This window comes from Neopelma chrysocephalum, unplaced genomic scaffold (genome assembly GCF_003984885.1).
Source record: "Neopelma chrysocephalum unplaced genomic scaffold, ASM398488v2 Primary Assembly neopelma1_97034, whole genome shotgun sequence".
In the NCBI taxonomy this organism is placed as follows: Eukaryota; Metazoa; Chordata; class Aves; order Passeriformes; family Pipridae; genus Neopelma; species Neopelma chrysocephalum.
Window position 1 is genome coordinate 634,054 of NW_020925676.1, and position 27,166 is coordinate 661,219.

Here is a 27,166-nt window from a genome sequence, read left to right on the forward strand (position 1 = left end):
AAACTTTTGCCGTCTTTCTAAATTCAATAAATGAGATTTTTCTCACAGGGTCACCTTCCAAGCCATCTCTGCAGAATCATAATTTTCACAGCTAGAGAACGTTTCTAAGCAATTCACTGGCAAAAAGCAGCTATTCAGAAGAACATTTTAAACAGATAAAAAGTATGAGAAAGCTTTTGACAATGAAAATACTTTGAGAAGTAAAAAATCATGATATGTACTTACTAATTTGTTTTCTTGCATATATATTCTTTGCAACTTCAGACAGCCTTTAGCTATAATGATCATTCCTTCATCTGAGATCTTGTAACATTGCCCAAAATGTATGTCTTTCAATTCTCTGCATTTTGAACCCAGCTGCAATTAATGAAATCAAAGGAAAAAAAAGAAACAACAACAGGATTTGATTGAAGAGTCATTAGCTAAGATTCCTCCTCTTTCTCTACCCCCATTAAAAATTATCTTTCTTTACAGACTTCATAACTACTATATGCAAACAAGAAAGATTTTAATTACATATATGACAAAATGAAGCTGCTAAATACAGTCAATAAAACGGAGCTAAGAACAGCACATAAGATTTGGGGGTTTATTGGGTATATATGTAAGTAGCTAACAATGCCTTTATGCTCCACCATTAACAGCATATTTGATTTACCCTAACTACTTCACAGCTTAAGCTAAATGCTCCTTTAACAATCAGAGTTGATGAAACCTTCCTGCATGCCTAACAAAGAAAGATGTGTCACCTTCCGCCTTCATGATACAAAAAGGAGTTACTTAAACGTAGGTTCAGAACAGCAACCAAGCTCAGGAAAATTCAGTCACACAGAAGTGAAGTATAGGATGTCAAACTACAGATTTAGCAACAAAAGGGATCATTTAATCCCTAGATATTAAAAAGAAAAAAAAAGTTAAGTCTCTATAGAACAGCACTTACTGGAGCGAACTCACCATAAAACAATTTTTAAAACAGAAGCTTTTTTCTGATTTTAATTAAATCTTAAGAGGGTACATTCTTCCAGGTCCCTTTTTGCACTTCGTAAGAAGTTGAAATATACTATGTTTACAAAGGAAATCTGTGGAATGGATGGTTACCTGCTTCAGGCCTTCATCAGTGAGTCTGTCTTGATTGCCCACATGCACTTTCTGAAGAAGAGGACACTGAGAGGCAACTGCAATAATAGAGGTGTCAGAAAGCTGTTTACACCTGTAGGCAGTATACCTTAGGAGCCCAGGACATTTAATTGCTAATATGCATACTCCTGTATCAGATACATTGCGACAATCAGAGATATTGATTTCAGTAATATTCTGACTTCTTGATGCTATTTTTTCCAACAGCTCATCAGTGACCTGCGAAGAAAAAAAAAACAAATACTCAAACATAACTTTTTCTATTAAAATCTTTAAATTTCACTAGGACAAAAATGACTATTTGAAAGACGCATTTCCATGAGCTATTGGGAGAATGTAACTACATACCTTCACAAATACCACCTATGGGTGCATATTTTACTGTAATTGATTTGTTTGGGGGGGTGGCGTTTTGATGCTTTTGATGGAACATGGACAACTGGGAGAAAGCCAGTTCTGACAAAGACTATTTAGATTGTGGCTAGATGCTTTCACAATAAAGCTGACAGAGCAACAGAAGCAATATCTACACAAAAATAATAAATATGGGCAGCTCCAGGAATTTGTGTTGCCACAAAAAGAACCACAAACAGCTGCCCAACTTGTCAGAAGTTCTCAAGTTCAGACTGAGTTCCAGAGTTAGGAGGGCAACCTGGACCTACTTCCCTTTCCAGTAATTGCAAAAAGGCTATGTGTGACATCCTGGTATTAGAAATATAAATTACTTGTTGGTAGAATTGCCTTATTAAGGTTTAGGGCTTGATGTGCTTCAATGACCTCAGCTCCTGGGGGAGGTAAACAAAGCTTGGGGAGATGATGTACTACTCGCAGTAGACACAGAGAATGCAGAATGTACAGACCACAAGTACATTTGGCAGAACTCCCAAGATAAGCAAGAAACTAACAAAGCCAACTCAGCTGAAATCAGCTCCAACTGTGTAAAAGATAATTCTGGTAGGGGGAGATGGCAACCACCACAGACCACTGATCCAAGAAACCCACCAGCCTAAAAAGTGGAAGACTGAGCATGTGGACTAATTTGCATAAGAAGAAGTGACTCATTTAACCAATAGAAGGTAGATTACTAATGAATAAGAGAACCATGTAACTTGTAACCAGTGAGCATTACTGCCTTTGTTTACTAAAATGTATAAATAATGAAAAGTTTTGATGGTTCTAGTGCTGGCTTTGTGGATTTACCATGCAGCCTCCCTCTGTGTAGAACTATAAAAAAATCAAGTATCTCCACTCTGTGTGGGGATCAGCCTCTTGTACCCCAGGTGAAAGAACCTGTTTTGGGACAACAGTTTTGGTGACTCAGACGGGAACCGAACCCAAAATCCCCCTATGACTGGCTAGAAACATTTGCTAGCGATAGCAGACCAGCCATCAGGCTGGGCAGAGGCCTTTCCGACAAGAAGGAAATATACCTAGATATGGGTTACAGAGTCAATTGAATCAGACAGAGGTGTTCATTGTACAAAAAATTTAACTGATTAGCTGTATAAGTCTTTGAGAACAGAGAGGCTCTCTAGGAGGCACCTAGCTATTCCAGGAACTTATATCCCGGCTAAGAGGAGCTTGTTGGATGAAGATGAATGTTTGACTCAGTATGCTAACAGGTAGTGAATATTCAACCAGTTGATCAGTAATTCATTTTTGAGAATCTTTTGTGATTTCATATTGATAATCATTTCTGCCCTGTGGGAATATCGTTAGCCCTAATTCTGTTATGTTTGTTACTTGTAATAATGTTGTGTGGAAAGGCAGTGGTTAAATACCTTGAAACTTTTCTTTTCTGCTGTTAGTATATTAGTGGGTATGCTCGATTAAAACACAGGGAGGACTGTTGAAGAATACATTTAGTACAGGTAGCTCTGTGTGCAGCTGCAGTGGAACTGCAGCCCAAGGCAAGAGGTCATGAACTGGTGCTGACCCTTTGCATAACAAAGGGCACAGGGACCTGTGCACAGCCAGGTGAGGGACACTCAGGGACACAGCAGGAGCCGAGGACTCAGCAGGAAGACCCCACACTTGCCCCCCATACAGACTGTGAGGGTTTAAACGCCCAGGGGTCCCTTAGTTCGAGGTCCCTCCTCAGAAGCACCAGCTTGAGCTGTTATTCTGCTGTTGCACCCTGATAAAATTACTTTAAGGATACAGAGATCTGAGACTCTGATAGGGGAAACCTGGGGTTGAGTCCATAAGGAAACCTGGTCTGACTGTGTGAGTGTGGGGAGTCAAGTGGGACCTCCATCGGCTCCCTGGAGCCACCAGTGCCAAGAGGCTTCAATCTCAGCTCAGGTGGTAGAAATGAACTTCCAGAATGGTTCCTGAATGGTTGGACAGGGAAGTTTCCTTAATACCTTTGTAGAAGAATGATTCTGTCGACCTCATACCTGCACACATTGTAGTTAGCTAACATAACAATAATCTTAAAAGAAGACAATTCTATAAAGCTCGTAAGCAACATGAGATATCCTTAAGGTCAACCTTGTAAGTTAGAGCAAATACACAAAAACTAAGCAGGTAAGACATAACACATAGAACTCCCTCACTTTAAAAGTTTAGTTTCAAAAAATCTGACATGATGAAATTATTTCTAACAAAACCATTTAGAACTACTTATTCCCCACCTGGCACAGATGAGATTTAGCTTTAACCCTAAAGAGAGCAAGAGAGCAACATGAATCTCGCTTGGTTTTGTCTGATACAGTTGAGGAACAGTCTTTGCTGCATTCAACCTGTTTTCCATTTGTAGCAAGTCTAAGCTTTTTTCTTGCTATTTCATCAGGGAGCTGTTTGCTAGACAACGGCTGAGCTGCTTTTTCCTCGGGTATAGTTAATTTTCTTCACGGTGACTAGTGCAAGGCTGTGTTTTGGATTTGTGCTGGTTTGTAACTGCTGAGCAGGGCTTACACAGAGCCGAGGCCTTTTCTGAATTCCATACTGCACACTGGTGAGGAGGCTGGGGGAGCACGGGAGGCTGGGAGGAGATACAGCCAACCAAAGCAATATTCCAGACCATATGGTATCATTGTGGTGGGGGGAAAACAGTTTTCCCCCTGAAGCTATAAAATGGTAAACCCCCAGGGGGTGGTGACCCTTGAGGTTTGAACCAATGAGCGCTTCTGCAAAATATAAACATATCACCCAGACCGGAAAGGAAAGGTAGTGGTTGTAGTTGTTGTAGTAGTTGGAGAGAGGTGGCCATGTTCTAAGCCACGAGGAAGGGGTAGGAGCCCCTTGGGGGCTCTGCCCACCCCCCCCAGCCCCCGGCTGGGGGGCTACAGAGACTTGGAACAGTGTAAGGCTGGGCTAAGTACCTGTAGCTATGAGCTGGGGGAGCAGCAGAAGAGGCAGCAAGAACAGCACTGACAGAGGGAAGGTGGCAGGGAGCCAACAGATAAGAACTGAAGAAGCAGCAGAAACAGCACGTAGCTGAGGAAGACACAGAGTTGTCTGAAGGAAAGAGAGCCAGCAGCAGAGAGAGCAGAACTAAGTTCTACAGACAGAGAGTTTTGGGGTAAGAACTGAATCAGAACCCCCCAAACTCCTTTGAGATCCCTTTGTGATATGACCGTGGTGGAGCGACCTTTGTCTGGGTGAACGCAGCCCACGGAAGACCCTTCGCCTGCATCAAGGGGTCGAAAGGGGCTTGGATAACCCCCTCGTGTGTACTGGCAGAGATCCAGCTACAGCTGCTGCATGGAAGACAGAGAGAAACTGCTGCCCTAGGGACTGCTGCTCAAAGAGAGGAAAGGATCCCTTCCTTCTTCCCTCCTGGACTTTTATTTGGAAGGGAGAAGAGATTTGATCCATTGTAAATACTGCTTTATCATAGTAGAGATAGTTGAGATTGTATATGATGTATTATACTATTTATTTTGTAAAGTCATTGTAATATAACCCTTTCCCCCCATTGTGAGTCTCGTGTGGTGCCTGGAAAACCCATCTCACACTGGGTTGAGATGTGGGAGGGGGGCTAGAACTAGGGAATTGGATTTTGGGGCTCTCAAACCATGACAATCATGCTCAGTATATGAAGTGGGAGGAAGAAGGAGGAAGGGGGCCATGTTTGGAGTGATAGCGTTTGGCTTCCCAAGTCACCATCACACGTGACAGAGCCCTGCTCTCCTGGAGATGGCTGAACACCTGCCAACCCATGGGAAGCAGTGAATTAATTCCTTGGCTTGCTTTGCTTGTGTGTGTGGCTTTTACATTCCCTATTAAACTGTCTTTATCTCAACCCATGACTTTGAGCTTTTACCCCTTCAATTGTCTCCCCAGTCCTGCTGCTGTGGAAGTGAGAGAGGCGCTGCTGGCTGGGGTTAAACCACCACAGGGACAAATTAAAAAAAAAAAATCCAAGTAAAAACCACAAACAAACAATGCCTGGTCAAAGACACACACACAAAAACCCCCACAACAAAACAAAAACAACCAAAAAAGCCCAAATCACCAAACTCTCCCCACACCTCTCCAAGAAGAACATTTGTGCTTAATATGCGTTTCAGAACTCCATAAAAACATGGCAATTTCTTAGAACAATGCCACAACTGATAAACTCTAGTGAAATCCTTTACTGAAATACCTAATAGACAAAACCATTAAAAATCTTTGTAGCAAAATAAGGCTACAGCTTAAGACACTGAAGAAGAAAATACTTTTTAGACACACAACACCTACAGAGCTAAAAGACAGATCCCTGGTGTAAGGGTGCTTTGGAGTCCCTTGAGGAAAGAAAATAAAAATCAGACAATCTGCTACATAACTTTTCCATAGTGGTTCAGAAACATGTTAACTAGTAACTCTAGAAGCAAGAGAATTTGCATTCTCTCTTATGAATTGGTGACCTGAAAATAATACTCCATATGTATTCTATATTCCAACACAAATGAGTTCATATTGTTCCTTCTTCAAATGGGACCGTCGAATTCCCATGAATTTTCATGAAACTCTAAAGCAAGTGTTTATAAACCCCTGCAAGTAACTAATTAACAAGAAACCTCAAGAGGGTGATGCAGACCTGAGACAGGTAACCCACAACCCATTTCAAACAGCACTTGTCCTTACACCATTTAACAACAGATCTCAGTCAAAATACACTATATTTAAATAAGCTAATGTAAGGGTTCGGACACTTTCAGCCTAGAGTAAAAAAAATCCTTGAAAGCACAGATATCACCATTTTTTGTGTTTCTTTTGTTTGCCCTCAGTCCAAAGTACAAGTTCCAAGAACAAGTTCTGAGTCATCAAAACAATTTTTCCACAATGATATTTTCATACCTGCTGACGACTACTGAGATCCAGTTGCTTCCAAAACTGAAAATCTAAACAGAGGTCACGCCAATATTTACAGACTAATGACACTGAAAGGCAACGCTCGTTCAGAGATAAGTTGGAAAATATCTGTAAAGAAAGAAAAAAAATATTTGTCAGATGTAATCATATTTTGAAGACAGAAATATTTTATTACTAATTCATCTTGTAAAAGACAGGAAAATATTAGCGTGCATTGTAACACACAGATCTAGAACTTGCCCCCAACTTGATTAGTCAGGGACAATAACAAAAAAACCTACATCCCACAAGAACGAACAATATTAATAAGACACCTCAGCACAACCAACAACAGAATGTATCCTACTTAAGCCTTCATTTCTTAGTCTAAGTTTCAAATATGCTTCTGAGATGGCATACCTAAAGAATTACAAATACAAGTATTAGCTCAATGTTATTTTGCAAGCCATTTAAAAGGTGTTTTCATTCCCATTCTGAAATGGATGGAAAAGCATTCCTTTTATTTTTTTAACCGAATAGAAGAGTCAGAAAGGTATTAAAACACCAGTCTTGTGGGAAGGGGGCATGGGATGGTAGCACAGATCAGCAGAGCAAACCAGTGTCATACAAGGGAACTTAAGCACACAATTAGAGTTTTATACTCCAAGGTTTTGAGCACTATAGTTGCCTGCAAAAGTTACAGGTTATTCTTTTTTATGGTAGGCTCATAAATTGCTGTAACATTTATTACATTCAGCCCTTCCACAGAAGAACTGTTGCTTATTAATAAATATAAAAAAAGGTCTGCCAAGAGTTTCATATGAAGGTACCATGTCACCACAAATGACCTTACATCTACATGTCATCCTATAATGAGAAAAGGCAATAATGGCATTAAGATACACAGGAGCACAGACTGCAAAACATGAAAAAGTCCTCCCACTCTTCTGATGAGGACATCGAGTACTAAATAGAAGCACTACTGCCCATCTCAGGCAATTTTCTCAAGAAAATCTGAAAGTACTAGAGAGAGTCCACAGGAAAGCACTGAAGACTAGAAAACATGAAAACATTCAAAGAAACTACTAGCACTTGGGAGTTTAGCCAAGGAAAAGGGATGGCAAGGGGGGTAAAAAAAATAAAGAAAAGGGTAATAAAGCACTGAAATATAATACCTGGCAACTTACAAAGCTTTCATCATTGGGTGGTCTTTGGAACAGAGTAGACAACCAACTGTCAAGAATAACCACCATAAACCATCTCCTAGAACAAGGGGTACAGTTATCTCATCAGCTTTAAATATGCATATCCCTACAAGGCCCCCTCATGAAAGAGAGTTGTAGTAAGAGGGGAAGGGGTCAAATTCATGACATTCTGTAAATGCTTACAAGATTTATCATTCCCATCTTCTTCTTCCAGCTATGAAAAACTCGCAATCTCTTACGCAAGACTCCTCAGTGTTAAAGGATTTTGCGTGAATCCTGTTTTCCTGGGGGCCTTTGCTAGACCATCACCAGAGTCAATGGATGCTTCTCCTTAGGCAATCAGTTCAACATGAGCAGACAGAAGGGCAAATCAAACAATTGATGCCTGCTTCCTCTCTGCAGTTCTCAGTCTGTAATGGTGAATCCATGGATAGAACAAAGACATAGCTGTGATCAGCACCCAAAAAATACCGTCTCCCTCAGTCAAGGAGAAAGAAAGCACTAAATAGTAAGTGGTAATTTGGCATCTGACACTCCTGCTGTAAAAGTGTCATTCTAAATGTTAGAAAAGGTGACAGTATGACAATGCTCGGCAATTTTTAGTAAAAGCAGTAGGAAACTTGAATTCCTGCTATCAGCAAGGAACAGAAGACTGAATCTTTTACCAGTTACAAAAGCCTTAGAAGAGAACAAGGCAACGTGATCCACATTATGTTTAGACAGACATCTAACTGACTTAATACTAAGAAGGATATCAAGGTTGGCATCATAAAATTCTTTAACCAGCCTTTACTCCAGTAGGAAGTAAATATGCTTATTTGTGGAAATACCACCTTTACTTTGAGAAAGAAAAGCTTGCAGATCCAAAGAACACAGCAAACACAGAACAGGAAAGACTGTTGCTAATCCAGCTGCCACTGTGAAAATGAAAGCCCATAAATAATTTTTGTATTTTATTTGGTTTGGTTTGGGTTTGCATAGCAAGGTTTTGGTAGTGGAGGGGCTACAGGGGTGGTTTCTGTGAGGAGCTGCAAGAAGCTTTCTCTTTGTCCAGAGCCAGTGCCAGGCAGCTCCAAGACGGATGCATCATTGGCCAAGGCTGAGCCCACCAGTGACGGTGGTAGCACCTCTGAGATAATATATTTAAGAAGGGGAAAAATAGCCATTGGGCAGAAGCAAATCGCGACCAGAGAAGAAAGGAGTGACAATCTGTGATGCGGAAGGAGCAGTAGAAACAATGTATGATGAACTCACCGTAACCTCTACTCTGGTCCCCCTGAACTCCTAAGGGAAGGAGGTAGAGAATTGTGAAACGATTAGGCCCAGAAAGGAGGGAGGGGTGGGGGGAAGGTGTTAGTTTTACTTCTTTTTATCCTACTCTGATCTGATTAAAATAAATTCAACTGATTTCCCCAAGTCAAGCCTGGTTTGCCCATTACAGTAATAGGTCAGTGATCTCCCCCTATCCTTATCCCAACTCATGATCCTTTAGCCATATTTTCTCTCACCAGTCCAGCTAAGGAGGGGAGTGATAGAGCTGCTTTGGTGGGCACCTGGTGTCCAAGCAGCATCAACCCACCACACTACCACCCCATTAAAAGCTGAAAGCCCTCACAAATCACAGACCTACTGCTACCATATTGCTACCATTGTTTCATGCAGTAGTAATGAAGAAACAAGGAGAAACAAGTTTGACTCAGTATTTGACATAAACAGTACATCTGCATAGACAATATCCTGAAAGAAATGCCTGAAAGCATTTGTAGCCATGTTTTAGTCCACGCTGTATTGAATTCTAGCTGCAGAGACAATTAAGGAGTGTAGAGGTGCTGCAAATTGACTTCTTAGAAAACAATCATCAGAATGAAGCCACCAGGAGGAGAAGCAATAACAAGTCATTTCAGAAGTTTCAGCACAAACAGGAGTAGCCATGTAAATTACACAAGCGATATGTGTTCAAAGACAAGGCCTTGTCTGCAGTAGCTGTAAAAGTTCCAGCTATGAAAGGATGCTGAATAATGCCAGGTAAAACATCAACTTCTCTTCAGAGTGTGCAATTGTTAAAAAAAGATGTATTGAATTACACTAAATGGAATTTAGCAGCAAAGACTATACATATTCCAGGTAGTGACACACCACCCTTACATTAAGGGATTAGCTTAGTTACTGGTACATAGTACCAGTACTTAGTTACTTAGTTACATAGTACACTAATGCATAAAACACTTCAAGTCGCCTTGATGACTTTCACCACCCTTTAATTCAATTTTATTCTCTAGATATATACTGATACTGTGGCAGCTGATTTGTCCTGACTTAATTTTCTAATTCCCAAGGATGTATAAATACAGCTGAAAGCTAAAACTGGTCTTACCCCCAAGCCTGTTCATCTAACTCCTGCTTATGACAGATAACTTTCTGAAGGCAACGGTTCTACTAGTTAGCATGTTTAGCTGCTGAAAATTGTACTCAAACATGTATATTTGCATATCCACTGTTCCTTTTGTTCCCCCGCAATTCTGTCTAATCCCCCTTCCAAGCACCAGAATATCCTTCAGCACTGTCAAGGGGGGGGAAAAAAAGTTTAACAGCACTTTCTAGAATCATTTCACACTTTTTTTTACCCTGTTGGCAAAAGGCAAGGGTAGAGGAAGCACAGTTCCGCAAAAGATGCAAACTCTTGTTCCTCACTCACTCTCAGTTCACCCTCTTTTAGCTCAAATTCCTAAATACGTCAGTGCCTCCTGCTTCACCCTTTCATGTGATAGTTAAGATTAGTGGGTTTCTCTTCCCCTTCAATGGATGGAAGAGATTTTCTAGGACTTTCTGTTCCCCACTGATGGCCTTATCATACCTTCCAGACATAGTATGTTCTTAAACATAAAGTTTTTGCTTTGAAATATGTTTTCACACAGACTCATTGAAGACCATTAATGCTTTCCTTGCCTTAGTCTCTAATAGCAAGACCAGTTGCTGTCCAGGTATCCAGCCTGCTGAGCTGGAAGACAGGAAGCAGAATGAAGCCCCCACACAATCCAAGGGGAATTGTGCTACACCACTTAGACACACACAGGCCTAAGGGGCCAAATGGGATCTGGGCCCTGAGGGAGCCAGTGGAAGTGCTTACCAAGCCACTTTCAATTACTTATGAGCAGTCTTAGCTAACCAGGGAGGTTCCAACTGACTGGATGCTGGCAAATGTGACGCATGTACAGGATGCATATGGCACGTACAGGACAACCAGGGGATCAGGCCCAGCCAGCACAGGTTTGTGAAATGCCCGTCTTGCTTGACCAACCTGATCTCCACCTATGACAATGTGATCTGGTTGTTGGATGAGTGAAAGGCTGTGGATGTTGTCTACCTGGAATTCAATAAAGCCTTTTACAACATCTCCCACAGCATTCTCCTGAAGAAACTGGCAGTTCATGGCTTGGACGTGCACTGCTTGCTGGGTAAAAAACTGTCTGGACATCCAGGCCCAGGGACTGGTGGTGAATGGAGTTACATCCAGCTGGCCACCAGAAACAGTGTGGCAACAGGACCAGGGCCATGATCACCTCCTCTGTGAGGCCACAACTTGAATCCTGTGTCCAGTTCTGTGTTCCTCACTCCAACAAAGACATTTAGGTGCTGGAGTGAGTCCAGACAAGGGCAACAGAGATAATGAAGGGTCTGGAGTGCAAGTCCTATCAGGAGTGGCTAAGGGAGCTGGGGTTGTTCAGCCTGGAGAAAAGGAGGCTCAGGGGTGACCTTATCGCTCTCTACAACTCTCTGAAAGGAGGTTGTAGCCAGGTAGAGGTTGGTCTTTTCTCCCAGGGAACAAGGAAGGACAAGAGCAAATGGCCTCAAGTTGCGGCAGACGAGGTATTGTTTAGACACCAGGAAAATTTCTTCACTGGAAGGGTTGTCAAGCACTTGAACAGGTTGCCCAGGGAAGTGGTGGAGTCATCATCCCTGAAAGTATTTAAAATGCATGTAGAAGTGGCACTTAGGGACATGGATAAGTGATGGAGCTGGCAATACTGGGCTAATGGTTGGATTCTATGATATTAGAGGCCTTTTCCAACCTAAATGATTCTATATCGAAAAGAAAACCCAACAATGCAACACTCAAGACAGCAAAAGCCAACTAACAGCTATAGTTAGTTTTCAGTCAAATCACAAATCACATGCTGAACTCTGAATTGATACAATCATACAAATCCCTTACAGGAGAAAAGCCATGTAAACAAGTTGTTTAACCTTTAAACAACAAAATGCAACTAATTTCACAGAACTCCACCTGAGTCAATCCACCATGCTAAATCAGGTGATGGCTCCATTGATTTTAATGCAGCTAAACTAAGTCCTTGCATGGCATAACTTTGACCATCAAAGAAGATTGCCTGACCAAGTTTGGGGTTTTTCTGAACTTCTAGAATAATTTTTTGGTGACACAATGGATGGGAAAGGAAGAAAGAAGATGCTGATTAATATTATTGAAGAGTCCAACCAGAAAAACTAGAAATAAAAGTTATTCTGTGTAATTGTCTTCCTTACCCCCCGGGTCCCTACCTACACAATAGGCTTCAGACATTAGACCCTTAACACATCCACACTGCTTCTACATGAAACGTATGCTAGATATTTCAAGCTGTATATTCAAAAAAAGACTACTTTGAACTTTTGTGGTAAATGTTAGCATTTCAGCAGGAAGAGAGAAGAAAAGAAAAAAAAAACTCACAAACTAACAAAAAACCCCCCACAAACCACAAAAATTCTCAAACAAAAAAAATCCCCCAAACCAAAAAAGCTCCACAAAGTATCCTATAAATATATTTTTTTAAAAGATAAAGATCTGTCTTACATATCACAAATCCACACACTAAATTTATTTATTTTGCCTTTAAATATTTGGTAACTCTGGCCTTACACCAAGTTCCTCAAAGTCAATCAAATGAAGAAGATACCTGCATTTTTATCAACAGAAATAATGAAATGTCCATCACACCCATAAAAGTTACAATGAAAAAAAGTTCAGTACTAGAAAATTGTAAACATGTTTATATATCCTCAGCACCGAGTTTTCTAAAAATCAGTTCACATCACACAAATCAAATATGAAGTAAACATAAGCATAATTCAAAAAATAATTTTAACTTACGAAAAGACAATCCTAATAAAAAAACAATACTCTTAAAAACCACAATCAAGGAGTTAGAATTATTGACTGCAGACACTTAAGAAGTTTTTGCCTCAGGAAAAGAGAGTCAAGAAAATCCAGTTGATTACTAATACCATTCCTTCAAAGATACTGCTAGCTTTAAGAACAAGATACAGCTTTGTGAACATGAACAAAATATAGGGCCCATGGTAGAAGAGACTGTAAAAGGTGAGTCTATGCATCCCCCATTTCTCTCCATCATTTTCATTTGAAAGACCTTTCAATCCAACTAGAACAGTAAAGATTTCTGTGAATGAAGCTTTCTTGTATCAATAAACAACTTTTTTATACAGGAATAGGTATCTACAAAATTGTTTTCATTACACTGCATCAGGTAAATTTGTTTGAAACCATTAACAACAAAAGAACACTAAAATGTGCACTCAAACATTTCATGATGCCTAATGAACTTGAGACATTCATTACTGGAAAACTGCTCATTTGTTCCATCAACTGAGTGCAAATTTTTTTCAGTAAATAACAGAACCTTCATTATCAAAACTATTTCTAAAGTACCATCCGATCAAGGGAACATGCTTAGTACATGACATTTTACCACGAACTGCTAAACACAATATTTGCTAACTGCAGGTCTAGAGCAGCTAGGCTATCAGTGGGTTTATGTTTATTGAAGGTACCTTCATTCTATTTCAGAAAATTAAAGAATCACACATAACAGGAGAGGAAGAAAGAACGGACAAATATTTGCTTTGTTTTTAAGAGATTTCTTCAGTTTGCCACATTACAATAGAGCAAGGGAATCATGAATGATTTTGAGCACACAAAGGAGATGTGAGCACTGCATGCACACACCTCTGAAAGTAGCCTCAGTACACTCATGAAGGGAATCAAGTTAAAAATGCTCTTGTATTAACAAAAATGTGTCAGTCAGGAAAAGTCATGGCATAATTTCACATCATAGCCTGCATTCTTTTGGCAAGCTGCCAGCAGTAGGAATAGTTTACCAGTCCCCCAATCCTTGCTACCTGAATTTTTTTACTGGATTTAGTGACTGTGCTTAGAGAAAGTCTTTTCAGGCAGCTCATCCTGAGGAAAAGTTGTTAGATTGCTGTCAGATTGCTGTCAGATTAGCCATCTGAACTCACTCTGCCTGACCACTCGGCAGAAAACAAGGCCAGCAGCAGGAAAGTGCAGCCAGAGGTTACAAAAGGGAGACAGATACTGCCCTTACCAGCCACTTACTAACAAACAGATTGCCTTAGCTGCAAGGCAAAATACCACTTTAGGTTCTGTCTGTAAGAAATGACAGAGGATGCTGACACCATACCTTTCCTCCTAATGGAAAGAAATGGGTTCTGACGAATAAGAAGAATATCTTTACTTGAAGGGGCTGACTGTGTTCTTACTCCCAACTATCTAGCTGTCCTCACTAAAGACATCAGTACTGCTTCTGAATCACCCTACCACTTTAAAAACATATCAAAATCTGGGAAAGATCAAACACAGGTCAAGCAACCTGAACAAAAGAAACAAATAAATTAATAGGGAATGAAAGTAGCAGTAAAATTTAATTTACTTTGCATTCTAACACTGTACAACTTGTAATCTTCTTCCTTTCTCCATGCAATAATACATAGTTTTGGGGATGCAGAGCAAGTCAAGCCAACACCTTAACAACATTAGGAAAAGTTTCACTGTCCATGAGTGTCAAGGTATTTATCGTGCCATCAGGAAAAGCAGAAATTTCATTCCAAGACATTTGTCTCTCCCATCACATAGCTCACCCTGTACTATTAAAACCTACATGCTTACACAAAAGCCACCTTACCTTCTCACACACAGCTCTAGAAAGCAAAATAATTGTTAATAATCCTGCAACAAATCATAATAACCTTATCAGGACATCTTTGAGAACTTTATCACTGACATAATGTCCACATACTATCTTCTCTTTAGTTACTAATCTACTGGCACACCTTTCGTTCACAATTCTGCCCCTCAACTGCATTCCAGAAGCTTAGCAACAGCACAGTGAATCTAAGACTGGTTCATTTCCGTGCCACAATCACAGCTGGACACTAAGCTTCATAGGAAAACAAACAAACAAAAAGTCAAAAAGAAACCAAAACAAAACCAAAACAGGCCACACTGCTGTGTTAAGTATTGCTAGAGAAAGAGCAGCAAACTGAGAAAGAAGACATCAAGAAGACAACAGCATCTCCTCTAGACCCTTCTTGTTCTGAAGCAAGTTCAAGAGTACACCCCAAACATCCCAGATGAGGACACTCCACTTGTTGTTAAAACAAGAATTAATAAACAAAAATTCCAACTCCTTACATAACCATAGAGACGGGACACCACCTTTGCCAAGAGTTAAATGTTCTCACACTGTGTTGTTTTCGAAGTATCTCACCAAAATACAGCTTATTGTTTCCTTTTATTTGACAAGGGACAGGAACACAGTTGAACTTCCCAATTTTCTCTTACCTAAAGACTGCATCTTAGTCTTCTTTCTGAAGAAGTGTCATTCAGTTTGACCAGAATCTTCCAACTACCATAACATGGCCATGTTTTCACGACCTTTGGCTCTTCGCTGATGCCTCTTTCATTTGTCTGGGGGTTTCTAAGAAGATCCCAGTACCCACAGCCTAATGCAGTACTCTTGCAGAGGTTTTAAAAGCACCAAGCACAGCACAGAGTTTCCTGTTACTTGCACAATTCCTGGTAATACAGCTCAAGAGGAAATCTGAAGTGTTTGAATTGACATTCTCTTGTAATTTCACGACTCAACTTGCAGACCATTTTATACCAATTAACTCTTGATGAAACAGCAGCACTGCAAAGAGGTAACACATACAACAGGAAGATTCCTTTCTTTTTCTTTTTAATTTCTGTTTCCCAGAAATAAATAACAGTGAAACCACAATAGACACGGATTTGTGACATATAGCACAAAGTTTTCAAGAATTAGTGATTTGTAGCACAAGATTTTGTCAACTTCTGCACTGCAGATAGAGCTCCTTTTTTTTATTCACACATCTAGATTACAGTCAAGTTGACAGATCTATAATTTCTTAATTCCCTTCAAGTTTTAAAGAGAATAGATTTAAAGTACCCTTTAATCAAAGGTAATCACCCTCTTCTACAAAGATTAAAGATGAAATTTTGCCCACTGTTTAACACTTTTTTTTCTTATACATGTTTCAGCAGGCAAAATCCATAAGCTTGTTTGATTTGTGGAACTGCAATTCTTTTATCACTTCATATTGACCAGGATACTTCTTCACCAGTCAGAGAAACAGGATTAACTGGCACACTGCACTATGAACTTTCCAATTCAGCAGGGCCCATCTGATGATCTGCAGGCCATGTTCAGTCTCAAAAAAACCTTTCTACCCAGCCTGTAATCTTACAGAAGCCTTAACCACTGCTTAACAACAAAACAGCACCTGAGTGGACAAAGTGGACAGCTATTCCTTAGGAGTTCCTGCAGTGCTTCTTTAGGCTTATCTCGAGGCCACATATACTGACACAGGTGACAACCACTCCTGCACTAGCACCACTGCATCAGGAGGTGGCAGAGATGGGAATCAAGGGAAGCAAACAAAAAAACCCAGCAGGATGTGCCTCCTGAGACTTCTGAGGATGGACTCTCTTGTCCTTGTATTGTGTCTCTACTACCTACTGTGAAAAGTTTAGTAAAGATTTTGCGTATATTTGTCTCCCATGCTCTCGTAACAAATGACACCTCTGGAGAAAGAATATCCTAAATCTAATCCTATCTGTATCAAAATCCATCATATGAAGGCCTTTAGGCATCTGCATAATCCACTTAAAAAGACACCTGGTTAGAAATCTTGAGTTAAAAGTTCCATAGCAGATAGTATGTTACGGAAGCGGCCAAACAAAGTCGAACATTAGAGTAGTTAAGAAGCAGACATATAGAAAGAGATATAGATAGACAAACAGATAGACTCCTCAAAAAACCAAAGCAACCAACCTAATACATAACTACAGCTAGGGATTGAAGAGCAAATTGGGGGGAGAGGGACATGGTGACAAAAAAACCACAAACAAAACAAACAGGTGAAGAGATTGACTCCAGATACTGGAATTAACAGCCTGCCTTTTCAAAAACATTGCAGAAGGAGCTGTAATACAGGGCAACTAAAGAGACAAAATCATTGGGGGAGGTAGATGTCTGTCCCGATTTCAGCTAGGGTAGAGTTCTTAGTACCTGGTACAATGCTTTGTAGCAGAGCAAATGTTTGGGCAGCACCTGGTCCTCTCAGTGTTATTTCTTTCTCTCTCTCCTTTTCCTTACAAATACTAATATTGTTAATGGTAATACTACATTTTATTTTGTTTCAGTTATTAAACTCTTCTTATCTCAACCCACAAGGTATACTTTTTCCCCCTCCTCAATTCTCCTCCCCACCAAGGGGAAAGGCGACAAGGTGGTGTGTGGCTGTCGTGGGTGGCTGCCTGGTACTTAGTGGTCAGCTGGGATTAAAAAACACTTGATTTGTAAAAAAAAAAAAATAATAAATTAACCAAATTTTGAAAGTACAGACAAAACAGGAGAGAGTTTAAATAACATTTAAACTAGTCCACAGGTGAGATGGACATGACATCTTTCACTATTAAAAGAACTGATTTATGGCAGAGTTACAGACTGATATTTTTGAAAAAGTGAAACTGAGTACTAAAGTAACCACAGAGAAGTAGTCGTATCATTGATCAAACAGTGTTTAAGCCATACTAAACAAGTCAGTCCCGTTTCAAATCCTAAAACAACTGAACATCAAAGAAAAAATTATCTTCCAATAACACTGGCAAACGGATGGATTCTTTTCTAAAAGAACTACAAGACAAACTTTCAGTTCTGCAATAACAGGAGAGATTAATTCAGATAAGATAGCTCATAAGTCTTAAGTATTTAAGTATTTACCTAAAATTAATTTGCATAGTGCATCTATGAAACACGACATACTTAGTAACAGTCATGTGTACTTGAAAAAAAATCCAAAATCAACAAAAAACAACACAATAACAAAAACTCAAACCAGCCAAACCTTGTACAGAATTACTTCTATGTGCGAGACAGATAGATAAGCAGGCTGCTATTGTTTGACAACAAAAGAGTAAAGGAAGTACTTTCTACATTGGATGCACAACTAACAAAATACAAAGAACAGTAAGAGTCATCTGTCTCACACTCCTGCATTATCATGCCCTGCTTTAAATTTAGCCATCTGACCTCGGAGTAAACTCCTGTAATCCTGAAACATTATTTCCTGTAATCCTGAAACCTTATTCCCCTAAATTTAAAGACAAACTAGCATCAAACTACGGAAAACATCAAGGGCTTGACTCGTCTTTTTAGCTAATGTTTAGCTGCAAGCAGTCAACGTAGTGATCAATAGAATAGCTTAAAAATGGCAAATCGTTCTTAAAAACAGAACTAAAGGAACCTAAAGACAGCAAAAGGGACAGGAAAGAAGGGATAGGAACGAAGGTGAGGTCATTCTTTGATTATACAGCCTAAGAAGTTATTGAAGCATGTAATTCGAGGGCTACAAAGTTTCAGACTGATTGTGAATCCAGTAAAGCCAAAACTGATTCAAAACACACAGTAATACCAACTTTTTCCCAATCAACATTGCAAACTTGTCTATGTAGCTCCAACCCACAAAGAAGCACTAAATATAGTGCCAGACCCCCTTCTGAGTACTCCATCAGTGACTTGAGTAAAAGGCAACTCGTGAAGGGCACATTACGAAGTTAACAGGTACGGTCAAAATATCTACGGGACAGCTTTTGGAGCAGATTTGTGTGTCTGCACCTCCAGGTAATGGCTCTCGAGGCCGTTTACAACGACAAACAAAAAGGGGGGGGGGGGACGACGAGACACAAACAAAACCAAAAACAGACAGACAACCAGACAACCCTACATAGCCCCCCAAAGCTGGGCGCTGAGACCCCTCCGGACAGGGCCTGCGGCTCCACCTTGAGCTCGCTGGGGACGGACACCCCAGGGGTAAGAACAGCCCCTTCCCAAATCCTCAGGGAGGGGCTTTGCCCGTTCTCCCTCCCGCCCCGACCCACCTTGAGGAGGATGGAGGGCGGCAGCTGGTTGATGTCCGGGGTGGGCGGCGGCAGCGGCTCCCGGCAGCTGGCACCCGGGTGCTCCAGCGGCTCCTCGCAGCCCGTCTCGCCCCCTCTCTCCTTCTCCTCCGCCGTGCCCTGCTCCTTGTTCTCCAGGGGCGCGGGGGGCGGCGGCGAGGCAGGCTGTCCTCCGCCGCCCTGCCCGGCGCTGCCCCCGCCGCTCTCCCCCGCGGCGCCGGGCAGGGCGAGCAGCTGCGGCTCCGCCGGGCACTGGCAGGCGCCGGGCTCGGGCTCGGCGGCGGCGCAGCGCGGCTGTTTGCAGGGCGGGCAGGCGGGCAGCCCGGCCCCCTTGCGCTTGCACACCATCTCGGCGGATGCCTCGCCGGGAGGCCCCAGGAGGCCCCGCACCGGCGAGGGCAGCAGGCCGGAGAGGAAGAGGCGCTGGCAGCGGCCCGGCGGCTCCCAGGCGGCAGGCGCCAGGCGGAGGAGGCGGCGGGCGACGCGCTGCTCTGCGGCGGTCAGAGACACGTAGGGCGGCGGCGGCGGCGGCAGCAGCGGGTCCCCGGCGGGCAGCGGCTGCTCCGGGGCAGGCGGGCTGGCGCCGTGCACGATGAAGCAGAGCATGCAGGGCCCGCGCAGGAAGCAGCTCCGGCTGCGCGGCGGCACCTTCCCCCGCGGGCGGCGGCGGTCCCGGCTTAGGCTCCTTGCCTCCTTCGAGAGCAGGTGGCCCATATAGGAGGGCAGGCGGGGGCGGCGGAAGGGCGGGTGTCACCTGCGGGAGGCGGCGCCGGGCGCTGACATGCTGCCGGCGGGCCAGGGCAGGAGGCGGCAGGGCTGGTTCCGGGACGCCGGCAGGGAGGGAGGAAGAGAGGAGGGAAAAGCTTCCGCTACCGCTCCCTGACCTCACCCGGCGACGGGAGGGCGGTCCTACGCGGGCTGGTGGTGTTGCCGCCAGCGGCCGCCATGGAGCCGCAGGAGGATTTCGTCGTGAGCTGGGTGCGGGTGGGCATCCGCCGTGTGCCTCTGTGAGGGTACGGGCGTCGTTTAAATGCACTCGCTGTGCCTCTAAATACGGACTGGATAGGGCACATACGCATCTAATATATATGTGTGTATTATCACAGGATCGTTAGGGTTGGGAGGCAGCTCTGGAGATCACCAAGGCAGGAGCACCGGGAGCATGTGCCACAGGAAAGCATCCAAGTGAGTTTGGAATGTTTATAGAAAGGGAGAATCCGCGACCTCCCTTGGCAGCCTGTTCCAGTGCTCTGGCACCCAGTGTAAAGAAGTTCTTCCTCATATTGAGGTGGAACTTCTTGTATTTTAGTTTATGGCCACTGCTCCTCGTCCTGTCGCTGGAGGCCGCTATCCTCTTGGCACCCACCTTTGAGATATTTATATGCGTTAATGAGACACCCTCTCAGTCTTCTCTAAGCTTAACAGGCCCAGCTGCTACATCTCTTATCACAAACGAGATGTTCCTGACCCCTCATCATCTTTGTGGCCTCCACTGAACTCTCTCCAGTAGCTCTTCGCAATGTGTATGTATATATGTGTGTGTGTGTGTGTATACACATATGTGTATATACATATATATATTTATGTATTTGAGGGTATACATACATATGTATATATCTACGCACATCTGCACACTGGTGTCGGATTATATGCAGCACAGTGGCTGCAGTTTTGCAGCAGCAGAGCAACACAACCTTAGAGACCACCAAGAGCAGTCCTCCAAATTTTCTTCTGTCAACACCATCTTCCTGCCAACACACTACAGCAAATACCTGGTTTTTGTTGTTTTAGTTCATTGTCCAGCCAGAACCGGGGCTCGTATGGGACCTCTGTCCTCATATGCCCTGCTCCTGAGGATGCTCACCTCTAACTGCACTATATTGAACCTCGATGCGGCTGCCCAGAGTGTGTAAATCTTTGGAATCTGGGCTGCAATGATTTAATTAAGACTCTGCTTAATGCCTCGCAAAACCAATTTGTTTCAGCATTCAGTTCTAAACTATTGACATAACTTGACTTAGATATATAGGTTTAAATATACATGCAATTTTGTCTTTAGTAAAAGGTGTATAGGGAAGGAGAAGGCAACTTATATATGATGCAGTAATAATATTAAATAACAAAGGGCAGGAGAAAAAATGCATGATATCATGTAGCACATCTTTTGACCTTTTGCCTAGGGATGAGTTATGTTAGGATTAAAATACCCATGCTGCCGTTATTTTTGTTTGTTACTTCTTTTATTAGTCTTCAGCAACTCAGTATGTTTCCTGTGAGAAAAATACTAAACATACCTTTGGATAAAAGTAGAGCAATAGAATATTTTATCTGGATTTATAATTTAATGAGGTCTGTCATTATGAACTGCAGCAAATTTTGGGAAGGTCTTTTCCTCCCTGTTAGGAGGATGGGTTGAAAAGCAGAAGACTGTTGAGGAGAATCAAGTCACCTTGCAGCTGGAAGTAACCCTTGATGAGACTGTGTGAACAGTAATCCTCTTACACAAGCCAAGTTTAACAGTGCCTGCTCTCCACTTGTGTAGCCCGAGTGTTGCTTCAGGGATCCCGTGGTTAGCGAAGTGAGGGACATAAATTTACTCTTTGTGTCTTAGCCATGGGGTTGTGATTGTCCCAGCCTGTGTCAACTCACACGCTCCCTCAGATTGCAAAAATTTATTTCAGTAAGGGCAAACATTCAAACCAAACAGCATTCAGAATAAATGCTGGCCTCCTTGAACTTCTCTAGTGTGGGTCCTTCCCACACAGGCTGCAGTTCTTCATGAACTCCTCCAGGGTGGGTCTCTTCTATGGGTCCACAGATCCTGCAAAAAGCCTGCTCCAGAACAGGCTTCTGATGGGGTCACATCTGCCTTTGGGCATCCAGTTGCTCCAGTGTGGAGTCCTCCATGGGCTGTAGGTGGATCTCTGCACTACCATGAACTCATCCGCAGGTTCCTTCAACTCAAGTTCACACTGGAGTTCCAGCCTGTCCAGTACAGCATAACAGGAGCAGCAGCAATACGCTGGCCACCTGCCAGCCCAGGGGCTTCACCGTGGCTGTCACCAAAGTGTTCCCAGGCACAACACAGTGAGGAGATGAGCAGTGCAGGGAGCAGTGAAAACAAAAAGCAGCCATTAATGAGCACTAGACTCCAAAAGACAGTCAGGAAAGCAAGCCTAGTGGCAAGCACAGGAGCCTGGCAATTGTTAGTTAAACAGCAATAGCCTCTGCACACGATCTAGCACATTTCAGTCAAACCTGTTGTTATCTCAACTCTTCATGCCCTACACTGGGTATCAAAAACAACTGTCAGGATTTAACCGCAGCTGTTCTTTTTTTTTTCATTTGTATCACTTGTCTTTCTTGAGTTTTAATTCTTTCTCTTTCTTTTTCTTTTTCTTGCAATTAATCATTACTATTACTATTTTTAAAATATCAAACTGTTGTTACCTCAACCCATGAGTTTGTTTCTCACTTTTATACTTCTGTTCCTTCCCCTTCCTGTCGAGGTGGGGGGGTGGGAGGGAGTGAGTGGATGGCTATGGTGTGGTGCTTAGTTGCCAGCCAGGGTCAAAACACAACAAATCTGTTTCCCATAAATATGTGTGGTGTGTTTATTTTCCCTCCAAGTAGATTACACAATCACAGAATCATAGAATCAACCAGGTTGGAAAAGACCTCTTGAGATCATTAAGTACAACCTGTGACTCAACACCACCATGTCATCTAGACCATGGCACTGGGTGCCCCATCCAGTCTTTTCTTGAGCATCTCCAGGAATAGTGACTCCACCAACTCCCTGGGCAGCCCATTCCAATGTCTAGTCATGTTTTCTGTGAAGAAATTCTTCCTCATGTCCAACCTAAACATCCCTCAGTGCAACTTAAGACTTCCTCTCATCCTGTCACTTTTTGTGTGGCAGAAGAGGTCAACCTCCTTTCAGGTAGTTGTAGAGAGTGATAAGGTCACCCCTGAGTGTCCTTTCTCCAGCTCCCTCAGCCACTCCTCACTGGACATGTGCTCCAGACCCTTCCCCAACTTTGTTGCTTTTCTCTGGACTCATTCCAGCACCTCAATGTCCTTACTGAAATGGGAGATCCAGAACTGGACACAGCACTCAAGGGGCAGCCTCACCAGTGCCCAGCACAGGGGAACAGTCACTTCCCTGGTCCTGCTTCCACACTATTTCTGATCCAAGCCAGAGTGCCCTTGGCCTTCTTGTCCACCTGGGCACACTCTGGCTTATGTTCAGCTGCTGCCAAGCAGCAGCTTTTCAATCAGGTCCTTTTCTACTGAGCAGCTCTCCAGCCACTCTTCCCCCCGCCTGTAGTGCTGCAGGGGGTTGTTGTGATGCAAGGGCAGGACCCAACATTTGGCCTTGTTGAGCCTCATATAATTGTTCTTGGCCGATGGATCCAGCCTGTCCAGATCCCTCTCCAGAGCATTCCTACCCTCCAGGAGATCAATACTTTGACCCAACTTGGTGTCATCTGCCAGCTTGCTAGTGATAGACTAAATCCCCTCATTCAGATCATCAGTAAAGATATTAAACAGAACTGAGCCCAACACTGATCCCTGGGGGACACCACAAGTGACTGGATGCCAACTGGATGCAGCACCGTTCACCACCACTCTGAGCCCAGCAATCAGCCAGTTCCTAACCCAGCCAAGAGTGCACCTGTCCAGGCCATAGCTGCCAGCTTTTCCAGGGAGATGGTGTCAAAGGCTTTGCTGAAGTTCAGGTAGACCCCATCCACAGCCTTCCCCTCATCCACTAGATGGGTCACCTGGTCATAAAAGGATATAAAAAAAAAAGGAGATTGTTACTCCCAGTTGTTTTATGCCACTGATATCTCAGAATTAAATGCTTTATACAGCTGGGCCACTGCTAGCAGACATAATGTGTATTCAGAAATTATAATATTTCTGAAGTTGCCACATGTATAAAATTTTTATCACCTTAAGTAGGCAAGTTCCAAGGCAATGATGCTGTCAGAGTGCCATGAGGGCCAGGCCACCAGGGATGACAGAGGGCCCATGGGACAGGCAGGGCACGACAGGACCTCACCAGCTGTGTCCAGAGGCAACTTCTATCCACATCCTGATTGTTTTCAAATATCTTTATTACTTAAATATTTGTGTCTAGTCATCTAGCTGTTTCAATCAAGTAGGTCTTCAAAGTTCTGCAAAGATTTGCAGTATTTTTAGGCAGACGGAGAAATTCTTACTATTTTTTTCGGTCTTCTATCTGAAAACTCTTTTCTCGCAAAGCACCACCACTTACAGTTGCTGAACTGCGAAACAAACTCAGTCTACTCAAGATCTTGTTCAAAAAGGGAGTGGTGTTAGTACCATAAATAAGCTTTGGTTTCTTTTTCATAATCTAAGCAAAACTTTTTACACACAAACCTACAGGAAATTTTTAGACTATTTTACAGGATAGTAGACTGTTCTTTTTCTGATAGCCTGCAAGAGCTGAACAAATTTTAAATTACAACGGTGAATGATAAGAAATATAGGGAAGTGCAGGGTGCTTCTGGTGCATGCAAGGATTTTAGCACTAAGTGTCACTGTTGCTTCATGTAAGGGAAGCAACTTGCTGTAGAATAGAAGCAGAATAAAATATTACGTGACCAAATATCAGCTGAGAAATCTTCACTGCATTGACATCAGAAGACAGGTATAACTAACAGTTCATTTCTTCATTATCATCTTATATTTCATGAAATTAGAAGTCATAAAACCAGTAATGTAAGAAGCCTGAAAGCTACTACAACTTACTCAATCTAGGAATTAAGCAGTAAAAGCCCCTCACTTTATGATAGTAAAGGTTTATTACATTGATATGGTTTGGAGCTGGCTCCCTGCCAAGTCTCCAAACCTTACCACAAGAAGTCCCCCCCACCCCAAACCAAGGGAAAAGAGGGGAAAAAAAACCAAAAGAACCGAAAATGAGAGAGAGACAAAGCAATATATATAAATATATTTACACTTATATTACAGTTATGTACAGTTGAAATATATATATCTATAATTTCACAGGGAAAAGGGAAAGGGGAAGGGAAGAACAAAAACCAAAATTATATATATATATATATATATATATATATATATATATATATATCCCGATCAGTAGCCCAAGGTCTATCAATTAAAAGAATTAGCAAAGAATATCTTACTACTCTCCTTGGGACAACGGAGAGTCACACTGGAGCGACTGCCGGCAGCCTCCGCCTCCCAAGGTCAACAAGGCCTTACCAGGCCTCACTCTCCAACCCGGCAGACTCAATAGCAGGGAACCCACACCTCCAAAGCAGCCGGAAGGAAAGAGGACAAAGGCCTTTCCTCCCGTCTTCTTATACCCCCGCTTACGTAAAAATCGTAGGGAATACCGGGTAAATCTGGGCACTTCCTTGATTACAAGCTGGTCACCAAGGAAGGCCCAGACCAAACTACCACATAGTAATAGATTGTGACATTTTTCAGTGTTATCTCCATGCATAAGACACAAAGATGGTAACCCAAGATTAGGACTATATTTAATTTTGAGCAACAAGAGAACACAGGAAATAAGTTATTATGTTGTATCTAGTTCTGATACCTCTAAGTGCATGTTCACCTGTACTGCAGGACTGACCTTTAGAAACTGGGTCTAAAGCTTCTGGCCACATTGCCAATGTTGAGAGATAGTAGTTATTTAACCAAAATAAGTAAGTTTAAAATAGAATTAGTTACATTGAGTTGTATAGAATTATAACACTGTATGATTTAGTATGTTCTTTGCTTAGCTTTGTTTCCTTAGCATCAGTAGCTTTGAAATGGTGTTTTAGGAATGCCATTGTTATAGGTAAATAAACCAAATCAAAATTTAGCAGCAAAATTTATTGTGAGATTTATATAAAGTGCAGATAAGCAAATCAGCGCGCTGGGTGGCCTGAGGAGACCCCTGCTCCCCACCGGCCCACAAGCCCAATAAAAACAAACAGCAACTTTTATACTTTTCCAACTCCCCTCCCATAGTCACTTGTTAGCTCTTGATTGGGCTTGGGTTCGCGGACTTCATTCTGGTTGGTTCTGTTGTAGGCCCATTTCAATTGCCAGGGACTTTTCCATCGATAGCTTTAATTAGCCCAATGTCCTTGGAGCTGAATATGGGAAGGTATCCAGATGATCCAGATGTTTCTCCTTGACTGTTCTTTATCATCTCCATCCTTGACCCTCTGATCCTCGTTCTCTTCTTCTTTTCTAATGAGTACACTTAAACAATATTTTTAGAAAAGCAGGATATGGTATACGTGCTCAGTAAAACAAGATACTTTATCTTTGCTAACTAGGTAGGGAACTGCCATTTGCAGGACAGTCAACTTATGATCAGTTAACCATTCTGCAGCTTACAATTCCCTAGTCCCAACCAAGCATTAGCTATAATATACAGAAAATACAATATATATATATATTTTGACGAGTAAATTTTACTATTGCTTACTTATTACACCATTAAGAAACAGATGGAGGGAAGTAGCAGAATTTCTACCCTAGGTTTAGGAACAGCATAAAAAATCTTTTGTAAAATCCTATTCATTTCACTATTGTGCTGATTTTGTCTGGGAGAGACTTAAGTTTCTTCATAGTAGCTTGTATAGACTGGCTGTGTTTTGGACTGGTGACTAAAACAGCACATGGATGTTTTGTTTACTGCTGAGCAGGGCTTGCACTGAGCCAAGGCCTTTTCTGCCTTTTACCCTACCCCAACTGTGAGCAGGCTGGGAGTGCACAAGGAGTTGGGAGGGGACACAGCCAGGACAGCTGACCCTAGCTGACCAAAGGGATACCCCAGACCATGTGGCATCATGCTGAGCAATAAAACTGGGGGAAAATGAAGGAAGAAGGAGGGACATTTGAAGTGATGGCATTTTTCTTCCCAAGTCACTGTTATGAGTGATGAGGCCCTGCTTTCCTGGGGGAGGCTGAACAACTGCCTGCCCATGGGGAGGGGTGAATGAATTCCTTGTTTTGCTTTGCTTGCACATTTACCCATTAAACTGTTTTTATCTCAACCCAGAAGTTTTCTCACCATTACCCGTCTAATTCTCTCCCCCATCCCACGAGAGGCAATGAGTGAGTGGACACGTGGGATTGAGCTGCTGGCTGGGGTTGAACCATGACGGTGCCCTTAGTCTACATGATTATGAAGGTTCCTCAGTTCTCTGTTCCTGAAGACCTCAAAAGTTAAACCACTATGGAACAG

At 42.4% G+C, this 27,166-nt stretch overlaps 1 protein-coding gene across 3 annotated transcripts in view; it reads right to left on the reverse strand.

Moving 5' to 3' along the window:
* The window catches only part of FBXL17 (F-box and leucine rich repeat protein 17), a 288,616-nt gene extending 268,900 nt beyond the window's left edge, over window positions 1–19,716 (reverse strand). For 2 of the 3 annotated variants that reach the window (XM_027671154.1, XM_027671153.1), the window contains exons 1-4: window positions 18,901–19,716; window positions 6,427–6,549; window positions 1,099–1,356; window positions 226–357 (exon numbers count right to left, since the gene is read on the reverse strand). In XM_027671154.1, the coding sequence (XP_027526955.1) occupies window positions 226–357; window positions 1,099–1,356; window positions 6,427–6,549; window positions 18,901–19,632 (1,245 nt within the window). In that variant the 5' untranslated portion in view covers window positions 19,633–19,716. The remainder of the gene's footprint in view (window positions 1–225; window positions 358–1,098; window positions 1,357–6,426; window positions 6,550–18,900) is intronic. The other variant, XM_027671152.1, reaches the window with a different exon arrangement.
* Window positions 19,717–27,166: the final 7,450 nt, after the last annotated feature.